The sequence below is a fragment of the Syzygium oleosum genome, unplaced genomic scaffold (genome assembly GCF_021117445.2).
Source record: "Syzygium oleosum isolate NSW1041296 unplaced genomic scaffold, Sole_v2.1 Sole_v2.16, whole genome shotgun sequence".
Classification (NCBI taxonomy): Eukaryota; Viridiplantae; Streptophyta; class Magnoliopsida; order Myrtales; family Myrtaceae; genus Syzygium; species Syzygium oleosum.
In genome coordinates, this window is record NW_026607500.1 from 3,577,157 (window position 1) to 3,589,482 (window position 12,326).

At 42.2% G+C, this 12,326-nt stretch overlaps 2 protein-coding genes across 4 annotated transcripts; one reads left to right on the forward strand and one right to left on the reverse strand.

Annotated features, from left to right (window-relative positions):
- Positions 1 to 2,281: 2,281 nt before the first annotated feature.
- Positions 2,282 to 4,767, forward strand: LOC115671386 (uncharacterized). Of its 3 annotated transcripts, none has more exons than XM_056318871.1 (2): positions 2,282 to 2,530; positions 4,334 to 4,767. In XM_056318871.1, exons 1-2 carry the CDS (start codon positions 2,356 to 2,358, stop codon positions 4,567 to 4,569), a joined length of 411 nt encoding a protein of 136 aa, XP_056174846.1. In that variant the 5' UTR covers positions 2,282 to 2,355; the 3' UTR covers positions 4,570 to 4,767. The 3 variants fall into 3 exon arrangements, with proteins under 3 accessions (XP_056174846.1, XP_056174847.1, XP_030448794.1); XM_056318872.1 differs by having other exon boundaries at positions 2,282 to 2,486; positions 4,302 to 4,767; XM_030592934.2 differs by having other exon boundaries at positions 2,284 to 2,530; positions 4,310 to 4,767.
- Positions 4,768 to 6,670: 1,903 nt separating this feature from the next.
- LOC115671687 (probable plastid-lipid-associated protein 8, chloroplastic) lies at positions 6,671 to 10,763 on the reverse strand. The gene is made up of 4 exons (XM_030593306.2): positions 10,460 to 10,763; positions 8,864 to 8,987; positions 8,061 to 8,240; positions 6,671 to 7,281 (listed from the first exon to the last, which is right to left on the reverse strand). Exons 1-4 carry the CDS (start codon positions 10,700 to 10,702, stop codon positions 7,091 to 7,093), a joined length of 738 nt encoding a protein of 245 aa, XP_030449166.1. The 5' UTR covers positions 10,703 to 10,763; the 3' UTR covers positions 6,671 to 7,090.
- Positions 10,764 to 12,326: the final 1,563 nt, after the last annotated feature.

The window sequence follows — 12,326 nt, forward strand, 5'->3', positions numbered from 1 at the left end:
GATTCACGCCCATGTATCTTCCAATTAGCAACACTCAGCTACTATGATGACGGCTTGAGACTCGTCCTTACAAGTAGATCAAAAGACAACCATTAGTTTCTTATTCCCCAAAGTAGGAAATCTTCTTTGTGTTGCGTTTGGTCACCAGGAAGGAATAAAAGATCAGGTAAGATACAACAGGAATGAAGAAGAGAAATCCCTCCAAATTTCTTATATTAGGTCTTTTATACCAAAAAAAAAAACCAATTCAATGGCTAAAAGAGATATAATCTATTGACATTTTGGTGGACCTAGGATAAGATAGGATGATAAGTCCAATCTGAAATTCAATCATCAAAACACTCTATTCCTCAAATGACCTTAGAGGGGATTTTATAAATACAACTTAGAACTACTTTGCAAGCATAAGAAAATCCCATTATGCTAACCTTTTATTTTCCAAGACAAAGACCAATAATCCATAGACAAACCCATCGATACTAACGTTGACTCTAGACTCAAATGACTTTAGAAACAAAATACAATGATTGAGACTCAAAAATCTTGTGGAAGTGATTTTTCTAATAAGTAACACATAGAAATACGAAAGATTGCTCCTCGGATTTCCTAACCAGCATTGAGTATTTGGGGCATTACTTCCTCTAGAAGATTCAATTGAATAAACTTGACCGATTTGAAACTAGACAAATGAGGATCTCCGAACATATCTTATTTGCTTGTACCGGAACACGAAAGCCTCTCGAATGTCCGAACAAAATGACCCTAAGTTTTGCCAACAGAGATGCGCAAGCCTCCAAGCAATTTAGCATTCGTCGTTGGGTAACGCTTTAGTCCTCCTTATGATGATCCTTCATCAAGCTGACTCGTGTGGGAATTAAGGGTGCACAAGATAACCTGCGGAACCGGCAGAGTCGGGTAGGTTCAGGTGATATTGAGAGTGGCAGAATAAGTTTCAGGCTCTAAAATTTCGAAATCGGTAAACACATGGTAGGTTCCAAATTCCCACTCTATACTTACCTTATACCATGTACTCTAAACGCTCTACGGATTCTCATGTAGAAAAATACAGGATACCCTGAACAACATTTGAGTGAATATACATGTGTGCCAAACTATTCATCATTTTCTCTTTTCTTTACAAGTTTTTCACCTTTAAATGTGCGAAATAGTTGGAGGAAACATATCCGTCATTTCTATTTCACTTTCGATCTTATCGCGTCTTTGTTTTATGTTACCGTTAGACATGACCACGTATTTTATAATGTAATGGCATTTGTGTTTTACGTCAAATACGGTATGCGTTAATAATTAGAATTGTGGCATTTTTTTAGCCAAAAAAAAATAGAAAAGTACAGGGTACCTAAAATCTAGGAAATTAACAAATTCTAAATTTGAGGGTGGTTCTAAAACTCTATAGGATAGATTCCGGGAAAATTATTTAAAAAGTCTTATTGCAATTGTGTCAAATCAGTGTTAAGCCTTTTTTATGCCAATTGAGCCCTAAATACTTTGCATTTGTGTATATTTAGTCCATTTGACCAATTTTGGCTGGCCAGCATTGACAGTGCTAATGTAGATAATTTTTAATATTTTTTTAATATTTTTTCTAATTTTTTAATTATTTTTTTCTTTTTCCTTTTTTTTTCTTTCTCTTTCTTTTTTTTTCCTTCCTTCTTTCTCTGACCGGTTGCTAAATCGAGGCGACCGGCTAGAGGCGAGGGCCGGCAAGTCAACCTTGCCGGCCACTGGTGAGGCGAACCTCGCCAACCCTCGCCTTTGACCGGTTGCAAAATGAGGGAAAAAAAAAGAGAAACAAAAGAAAATAAAAAAAAAATTTCTAAAAAAATATTAAAATATTATTTAAAATTGTCTACGTCAGCGCTAGCTGACTAAAATTGGTCGAATGGGCTGAATTGGTACAAATGTAAAAGGTTTAGGACTCACTTGGTACCAACAAAAAATTTAGAACTTAATTGGCACAATTACAATGGATTTAGGACTTTTTTTTGATAATTTTCCTGATAGATTTCAGGTGTTGGCAAAGTAGAGCCAATATCTCTTGATACTGCAACAGCCCAATCTCAACCAAGCCCAATGATGCAAGTAGAGTCGCATGGGCTTTGCACTCATGCGTCGCGACCACCTGAACGAACCGAAAACAAGCGGGCCGTGCACAAGACGACGGCTGCTTCTCCGACAAATTCCCCGCCCACCCCACTTTCCAGAGAGTTCGGGGACGCTCGTGGAGCTTCTTCCATATAATGTCATCCATGGAACTATCGGATGCGAACGTTCTTGATGCTCTCTCTCTCTCTCTTCCTGTTACGTAACTGGGGTCGGTCTTGATCGGCGGAGATGTCGGCGGCGTACGAGAATGTGGTGGCGGGGAGGCTGAAGCTGAAGGGGAAGCCCCTGGACGTGAAGCTCCAGGGCGGCGCTTGCGGCAGTGGGATGATCTCCAAGAAGGCGAAGAACAAGAAGAAGAGGCACGTGGGTCGTCTTCTTCCGCGACTCTCTGAGTCCGCGACAGGTTAGCTCGCTGCCTCCTCGGCTCTTCATGCGCAATGCCTGAGTCATTCGATATCGGATTAGTATCTTTCTCGAAATATTATGTGTCTGCGGTAATGATGTCGTGATACCCTTTGGGAAATGCTGATTTTTGGCTCTTGAGTGTTTGAGGACGTGCTCAAACGTGCTGCATGGGAATCGTCACGTATGTTTGTTTGAATACGGGTGATGTTGAGAGAGTGCCATTGCGAACTTGTTGAAGTTCGTTGACTGTGCTCTGGAAATGTAAATGTCTCTGCTTTGAAGGCGGTTTTTCGATTCTTCGCAGTGTATTGGTGCGTGATCTTTACCATTCTCAGCGGTCTAAACTAGTCCTGTAATTGATGCGCGCGCATAAAAAAAAGAACAAAGATTTCTATTTGGGACACATGGACTTCTTGGCCATTTCGTTTTGTGTCCATTCCACGGTTTTGAAGGATCCACTCGCCTCGGCTGCTGTAGGTTTTAGGATGTCTCGAGTTCACGAGTTAAACTATTATTGTGCCATATTGCCTGGGGAGTGATCTGCCCTGATTTAAATACCGCCGGTGCCACCACCTGTTCTTCTGATCCTCATCCGTGCATCAATGCTACAAACCTCTGCTTTTGGCTTTGCTGGAGCGCGTGACTTGCAATAACACTGCGAACTACCGTCACTTTTACTAGTAGTAGTATTCCAGCCAGTTTTAATTTACATAACATACTTGTTTGATCAATTTAGAAGGCGGTGGTATTATCTTGGATAGGGAGATTTGAAATAAACAACTAGACTACTGCGCTGTGTGCACATTTTGTCGAAATCATGCGTGCGAGGGCTATAGTACCCTGTTTGATACCATAGTTGATGGGTTATACCCTAAATAGAATCAAAACAATCACATAAATAATAGAAAAATTGACACATAAGTTTACCCAGGTTCACCCCAGAATAGGGCTACGTCCTGACAAAAGGATTCTACTATGATATTTAGTTTTTCAACCATTACAATGATCTCTTATATGAGTACAATATATATAGGACTTAAAATCGGCCCAAAGCCCAAGCCTATCTGAATCCCTTTGATCTCATAACAAACAGGTCAGCAGACCCGTTGTTGTTTCGGGGGCGCTGCCCCCGAGCCCCCGTCCGCTCACCGGGGAGCGAAACCCCTGCCCACTGTCCGGGCAGCGGGACCCCCGACATTCGGTGCGTAGATGTCACATGTCGTCGGTTCATACTTCGATTTCCCTAAGCTCACGTGGGCATGCCCGGTATGAGAAATAAGGGTCCCCAAAGTATTCGCCAACTCCAAAGTATTCGCCAACTCCAACAATAGTGAGGTTCTCATCGTCTCTTTCATAAATGTGGACAATGTCCAGGTGACATGAATTGCATAACGGTTAGCTCTTCTCTTATGTCTTCAGTTGGTTATAATCTTTGAAGTTTCTCTAGGAACTCAACCGTGCTTATCGTGTACTGTTGAGTGTTCTCTGTTTGGCTAGCTTCGATGCCTATGAAGAACTTTTGTGTACAGACGTAAGTTGTGAGTTTGACGCCATATCTTGGTGTCTACTACTGACAATACCGCCAATAAAAATCGCCTCCTCGGGTGAGCCTGATCAAAGATTGTGCTTTGTCGGCTTCTGTTTGCTCCTACTGTCTGCTTACACCTTGGTGGTGGACAGTAAAGTCGGGTTGTTTTATCCAGTGAAGTTTATGTCCTCTCCGCTATTTAGTCTCTGTTCTCACATGGGCTTCTCTGTTTTTTTTGGAGGTTGTCAGTTGGGAAGACTTCGCTGTCCGCAGATAATGCCGAGAGAATAAACGATGAAGGCCAAGATGATGGGAGGAGACTCACTTCGGCGTATGACGACCGCCTGACGCCAGAGGAGAGGCGGTTTCTCCAGCAGACGGAGAAGATCGAATTGGAAAGGCTGGCGAAGAATGCCAGCAAGTCGCACCGCGATCGGGTCCAGGAGTTCAACCAATACCTGGCGAATCTCAGTGAACACTACGACATTCCTAAAGTCGGGCCTGGCTAAGTAAAAACTCCGCACTCATTACCATCTGTCAGAAACAACACAAGTTATTGTGGAGAAAGGAATTCCATTAGAATGGAACTTTGCTGATTATGGTATGCAAAAAGCAACTGATGCAACTTTTATGTTCTGCGTTATGATTGTGGTCTACAGCCTTTGCTTGGGAGTGTCTTTACAGGCGATTTCCTTGGGGTTTATCGGTATGCTAACCCTTTTAGGCTCTTTTCTCCATTGAACTATGCAACATTAGAGTCTAAAGCATTTTTTTTTAAAAGAGGAGGTTTAGTCAGTAGGAGGATCGATGTTATATCTATGTTTTGCGTGAAAGCTTTCTCTTGAGAAAGATTTTGCCTTGATTAGAATTGAAGTTCCTTGTTTTTGCTTTTGGGCCAAACAACATGGGTAGCGCAGTTGGTTAGAGCATATTTGGGATTGTGTGGTTAGGCGCACTAGTCCTAGGTTCGATTCCCCAGCTGAGCACTTGTGATTTAAGTGGGGGGCCATGGCGGTGGGTTGCTGTGCTAATCTCCCCCGAGGAATAGTAGAGGTGCACGCAAGCTGGCCCGGACACCTCGGTTACCAAAAAAAAAAAAAGTGAGATGCCCATTTTGCTAATAGCTTTATTCGACTAAAGACTTGCAAATTAACTTGCCTGAATAGCTTTCCCAAGCCCAAGAAGAGAAGACTCCAACTTGATAATGGTGTTAAGGGACAGAATAAACTCTATCGTAAGAAAGAGAGATAAAGTCACCTTAGAGTAATGGTTCGATCACCAAGGACCGAACCTAATGATCCGTTTACCAACTAGTATAGGTCTAGTCTATAATTCCAGAGATAAACCTTTTTACACTGAAGTAATCCAAAAGCCATGAAGTGAAAAGAAGGATATGCTTGCTTGCTGTAACTGTAGGGGCTTACCATTACTTTAAGGGAGGTACTTGTGTAAGGAATGTGGCATCTCTTGGAAGAAAATGGCAAAAGACTTGTTGGTTATAGTCTTGGTTGGTCAAGCAACACAATAACTATGACAGAGACGATTTTGTCAATATCCCGAACCTTCAAACCTCAAATTGTGGAATTCTTGGTTGATCAAGCAAAAGTTGTTGTGCCCTCCATTCTATGGAGCGAACAGAAGGTGCTTTGTAAGAATGTCAAACAAGGTTGTGCCATACAATTTCAATTCTTTCTCTAATTTCGGAACTGGAGAGAAAAATTAAGAAAATGAGTGCTTTTGTGCACACGACTGGCGGCTCAGCATAGGCTTGACGATATCGTCCAACAAGGGAACGTGCCTCGCACCTAGTTTAACAGAAGAAAAGTGCACTTAATTGCAATATCGCATCGTGATGCGGCGGCAATTTCTTTCTTCTCTTTGAAGTTGCGGGATACCATATCTAGAAAGAAAGGCCTTAAGGCGGCCGGGCATAGGGTGTGATGAGAAGGTTGAGGTACCTAAGCAAGATAGTCGTGAAAACATACTTCAAGTCACCTCGACAAGAAGCATCGCAGCCTAGGGTTGGGCCACCTCCAATGTCGATCTGCAGTGAAAGTAGTTTTCAATGGGGTTTCTGAATTTTGGACCAGAGCTTTTCCCCATGTTTGTTGTGTATCCTTTCTGGTATTTGTTAATTTGTCATGAGGTACTAAACTTTTTGTCCATACAAGAAATAGCCATTTCATGCTTTGTGTGCTTTATGTTTAATAGTATTACCAAGTCTATACTTAAAAGGAAAACATGTTGTGATCACTATCATTCAATGGAACAAATCACTTACCTTGAAAATGATTTCCATGCAAAATCATTTCCTTGAATTCATAGAAATCAATGCACCTTTAAATTCATAGAAAATCGTATCACATGACAGCATAGAGCTCATGACTAAACTCCTACTAGAATTTATGGATCTTGTATGCATAATTTAATAAATTCCGAAATATTTTAGATGGTGTAATTAAATGCAAATTCTTTTGCGCGAAAAGAACAAAGTGCAAAAATGGCAGCCTTAAGACTATGTTTGGAAAATGATTGAGCGGGGGAATGAAAATTTAGGTGGAAAGTTCAAAAAATTTTGAAATTTTTTTAGAGGTAGCGGAGAGATGGAAATTTGAAATTTTTGGCAATTGTCTCTCCATTTTCTCTTCCCTTCCCATATCCAAACATAGCATGAATGTTGCCACAGGAAGATTGAATGATCGAAGAAGAGTTGGTTCACGTCACAAAAAATGTTAGGGAATTGATCTTACCAATTGAATTGGTTGAGAATGAAATGACACTCGTTACAAATAACGACACTTTCGGCATACTTAATAAGAAACGACATCGGCGAAGCTGGCTCATTCGCCATTCCTAGAGGCAGCATGTATGCGCATCTACGTATTCCTGTAATACCAACTAGAAATGCCGAGGCGAGTCCACATTGGAGACCGGTTTAGGGTCATGGTCACGAGTGTTTTGCTGCGGACGTTTGACGAAGAGCTCGAGCAACAAAACATTCGAGAATCTTGTCACGGCAGAGTCGACATTTCATTGGCGCCGCCAGAAAACAAACAGCGAACCTCGGGATCCCTTGCCCAACCTGATGAAATCGTCTATGTATGTGATTTGCAATTTGACTTCACTCTCTCCGCCATACTGGAACTCCATTTCTCCCACCTTCAGCTTAGGCGGCTCGAATATGACTCGAATCCATCTATCATCAAGAGCCTTCAATTTCCCTGCAAGCAGCAAACCAGTACAGGTCAGTTCGGAATTCCACATTGGATGACTTCCCGATTAGGCGTAAACACAGTCTATCTCAGAGCGCCTCGGTGCTTTGACGGGGTCGAATAACGCCGGTGGGTGAACATGAAAACACAAAAGATATGAAGCACAGCGATAAGCAGATGGAATTATACCAAGCAATTTGCTGTCAAAAACCCTCAGATCTATAAATTAGCACAGGAAGAGATAGTTCACCAAGAATATCCAAGCTAACATTGCGGGCGCACAAATTCTCTAGTGAAATCAAAACTACATCTCAGTACAAGTGGCTTATCTAATGTAGAAATGAAATGATGCCGACGAAGGACAAATGGTAATTCGGTACACTAGCTACAACGATTTGCAAGCAAAGGACATCAATAACAAACTTTTGACTATCAAGCAGAAACGGTAAGGGCACGCCTGATGGATATTCATGCACAGAAAACATACAAGACTCATTCAAACAGCATTACATCGCAGACCTTGAGAAAGGACCGTCTCATGCGAGAGCCATATGACTGATTCTTGCGTCAAATTTGTTCGTTAATGAAAGCCATTGCTTTTATTGCAGCAAGCTAGGTTCTGTTCGATTGCAAATCTGCATCATAGCACTGCAGGCTTTCTCTAAGACACAAAAATGTGAGCATCGGATGGTGTGTTTTTTGACAGTCCAGCGGCATTTATCCCCAAGATTTAGATGTTTTACTCTGTTCCTGAAGTGCTTAAAAATTGCGATCATTAGCGGGCTCACCTTTCAATGAGACCTCTCCGTCGATGAAGTTTAAAGCAGAGAAGGAAACCTTGTTCCTCACAGTGTCAGGAGCCTCAAGAGCCTGAATCATTTCCTTGGTTCTGAAGAAAACCCGACCCAGTGCACTCCTGTAGCCGCCGCCAGGTGATGTTGGATTTGAACAGTAGACGACTTCCCATTCTGCAAAGTCGAAATGAGTTAATTACTATGAATGGTAATCGTGACTACATACCAAAAGGTTAATTCCACTCTACCAGATTCAAATTGGGTTCTGTTCATTGAGGAAATCAGTATAACATGGCATTTCGATTTACCCGACAATTCTCCTTGTTTCTGTTCCTAATGTGACGGATAGATAAAGTGCAGGTTTTTATGTAAGAATGGCGAGAACACCTACATTCAAAATTGGCTTTAAGCTAACCCAACTGCCTCAGAGTAGTGCAGTAACAATCTCAAATGCATATTACTGTAAGCGCAGCAGATAATAATGTAATCACAGCGAGAAGGTTTCTAAAATTCAGGACAGCCATTAAAAAGAAAAATCAGTGCTCCAAGATTGACAACAGGATTAAACAGGTCAATCAACAGTCTTCCGACATTAGAAAAGCCAAGAAAGGTCCGGGGAGGTCAGAAAACATGACAAAGAGAGGGGAAAGAAAGGATCGTCGGGAACTGTAGAAAACTGTGGTGCAAGGAAATAATTTAAGATGATCCAGTGAGGTAAAGAAACAACCTTGCATATCGATGTTCCGCGCTTTCTTGAAATGAATGACAAATCAAAAGTAAGTCGATCAGTGCATTACCTCCAAATATAAGAGGCGACTTCACCGGTTGGCTCACACAGTACTTGTGCAATTCCTGAGCAACTTCAGCTACCTGTTTGTGCTCTTCTTTTTCAAGTGAAACTCCACCATCGGATTGTAACACCTGGTTTTGTCACGATGGATGAATAAATCAAGTCGTCAAACTAAAGAACATTCAGGAAAGCAACACGATGCGATCGATGCATTATTGCCTCAATAACAATACACATCAACTTGATTACATGACATCTGCCGATCGAAGTTTACATTGCTTGGATTCAAAGATGAGCATTCAAACATTCTTTTATCGAGATCCAATCACCTCAAGAGCTAGAAGAAGAATCAGCTGCATTATATTGCGACTCCCTGGATATGTTACCGGCACCCTCGACAGCAGATATCTAGACAATTTGTTGAGCAATATAGTAACGCTAGATATACTAACTTATGTGATACACTGCAAGTAGGCATTTAAACACATCAACCAATATTCCTCATCATAACATCCTTAGACGAGCGTGGACTGAAAAGACATCATGAAAACCCCAATTGAATGAACAAAATCAAGAAACAAACCTTCATACTCCTAGCCAATTCACTCATTGCAGAAAATAACATTAACAAGCTAGAATAAGTCTCATTTCAACCTAATCAGTTCGTCGAATAGTTTCAGTAAACAAAGCTAGAGTACTCCAAAGGTCATGTTAAGATGCGAGGCCAAGAAAATCATTCAATGCACAATGTCGTCCTTGAACTTTGGCTTAATGTGCTACGTCATCTCCCAACATTTAATTTGTTCAATGTGATCCTTAAACTATTGGTAAATATTCAATATAGTCCCCTTATTTGGCTAAACGACAAATAAGACGTTATTTGGTGACATGAAGGAAAAAAACAAGAAGAAGAAAAAATAGGACGTTAATATATCCATCGTTATTTAATGACATGTATCATTATATCCTAATTTAAAATGAATAATTTACTACAATAATTCACGTGTGACTTCTTTTTTCTCTTTTCTATCATCCATCATTCAAACTTAACAGACTAGGAGTCATATCAGCACATTCTGCAAACTTTAATTAATGGAAGGACAATATCGATCACTTTCATATAGTCTGGGGATTAAATTAAACATTTACTAATAGTTCATGGACGACATTAAATAAATCAAAAGTGCAGAAATGACATTACACATTATATTAAAGTTTAGAGACATGAGAATCATAGTCCCTCGAAGAATTAATGTTGCTTGGCGGCTTGGACGTTGGTGTTTTAATGACGGTGGTCAGTGCCATTAATGTAGGTTGGTGAGCATTTTTTATGATGCATATCTCGACTCGTCTAACAACTTAAGGTAATCCAAGAAATGTGCCGTTAACTGGTGTCGGGCACTTGTTAAGCATACTTAATTTAGAATAACTCAATTTTCACAGTATCAATAGCGTTTTATTTAATTGACTATTTTCAATAATTTACGCAATCACATCTTAAACAGAGAAATGAAGAGGAACCCCCTTTCTTTTCCTCCACGAATCAGCAAGAGGAGACTGCAAAAACTACGGCAGGGTGCGCCGGAATCTGTGAGAGCCTCACCTTGGAGAGGATCGAGGCGACGAGATCGTCGGGACGGCCGGTGTCCACGCCGCCGCCGCCGCGGCGAGGGCCCGAAACCGAAACGGCGGCGCGAACCCGAGAGCTCCGCCGCTGGAGGCACCGGAAACGGAGGAGATGCGAGGTGGGTTTCGGTCGGGAGCTCCCGGGAGACCTGGTTTTGACGGCGTTGGCGGCGGTGCAGTTGACGGCGGCGGAGAAGAGAGCCGAAGGAGCGGCGGCCATGGCGCAAGAGAGAAGCAAGCTCGCGAGAGATCAGGAATGGCGACCGGAATGTTTTCCTCTCTTTTTTTCCGGGCTTTTTTCGTTTTTCGGGTGGCGGACGGTCGCGTCCGCTGCCACGTCAGCGCGGAATCGCGGAGTGGGGCCCGATTTCGAGGAATGATCGGCTCCTGCCGCGCCACGTGGACCATGTGTTTTTCAGAAGATTATCCGTGGTTTGATAAGAGACGAGCCGGGGCCATGGGGGAGGCACGTGCACGAATTTGATGTCCAAATTATTTTGTTGATTTTTTTTTTTCGTTTTGGTCGAATAATTTATTTTGTTGAATTAAGAGGCGTGTATACATGTAAAATATTTTTTTATATTAACCGAGAAAGAGTGTCATACAAACCCGAACCGAACCGAAAATTTCGAGTCTCATTCAGTTCAAGTAATAAGCAAAGGAATTTGGGTAGTTTGGCGGTTCGACTTGGTTTAGGCGAGGTTGCGGATTTTATTTTCTTTTTCTTTTCTTCTTCTTTTCTTCACTTCATTGTAGGAACTCGCTCGCCCAAGTTGTTTTTTTTTTTTTTGTCAGTCCTACTCCTACTTTTACTCTTACTCTACCTCTCATCTTACTTTCAGACTTTTGCCCTACCTCTCACAGAGCGTGAAAGTCGAAACCCACACTTGAAAACTACACGTTCCCATCCCTAATCCCCTGAAAAGGTGGAAAATTGAACTCCCCACCTCCTTCTTCTCAAGTGAGAAGAGTGGCCACTGGGGCAACCTTTAGTAGTTGCTCGCCCGAATTTGCCAAGTCAAAACGGAGGAATGGACCTCACCCAACGGAATAGCCCCTTCCAGCCGGAGATGGGCATGGCACGGCCAGAGAATCTCCCTCTTCCCTACCCATGCGAACTCTCGAGCAGAGAAGCATCGTAGCATGATTCTCTATTCTCATCATCTCCTTAGCAGCTCACGAAACCCCCGCCATCTCTCTCTCTCTCTCAGCACGATACTTAGTGGAGCTGGACTTGTTTACTATGTTCTTTGGTAAAAATCGACGGTCCTTATCAGCTTCGGAGCAGCGAAGCAGAAGCAGAGGCTATTACTCTTGCAGCTTTCCCTCGAGAGCTTTCAGAACTGAGGAGAAGGCGGCGGCAGCCTATGACAGCACTCACAACTCCATATTTCCAGAGGAGAGAGAGAGAGAGAGAGTGTAAAGCCCAAAGAAAAAAGAGGAAACCCGAAACCCAGACCGAACCGTGTTTTCAATTTGGGTCAAAACATGCACACTTCTATTTCGGTTCGTGTATCATTGGAACCCAAACCATTGAGTCACTAGACACGTGTTCCATGTACCTCCTATGTTTTTTTTATTTCTTTTTATATTATGTATAAGATTTGGGAAAAAACACCAAACCGAACTTTCATGCTGACACATTCGAACTTTTTTGTGACATGCCGACTTTCTTTTTGTGACACATTTACCCCAATGTATTTAGTCCATGGGCATTTTCGTCTTTTTGCTCTTTCTTTTTTTTTTTTTTTTTTCCTTTCCGTGAGGCGCCATCGCCGGATCCGGCGAGGGCCCTCGCCGGCGTCAGCGAGGCGGCCCTCGCCAGATCCGGCGAGGCGGCCCTC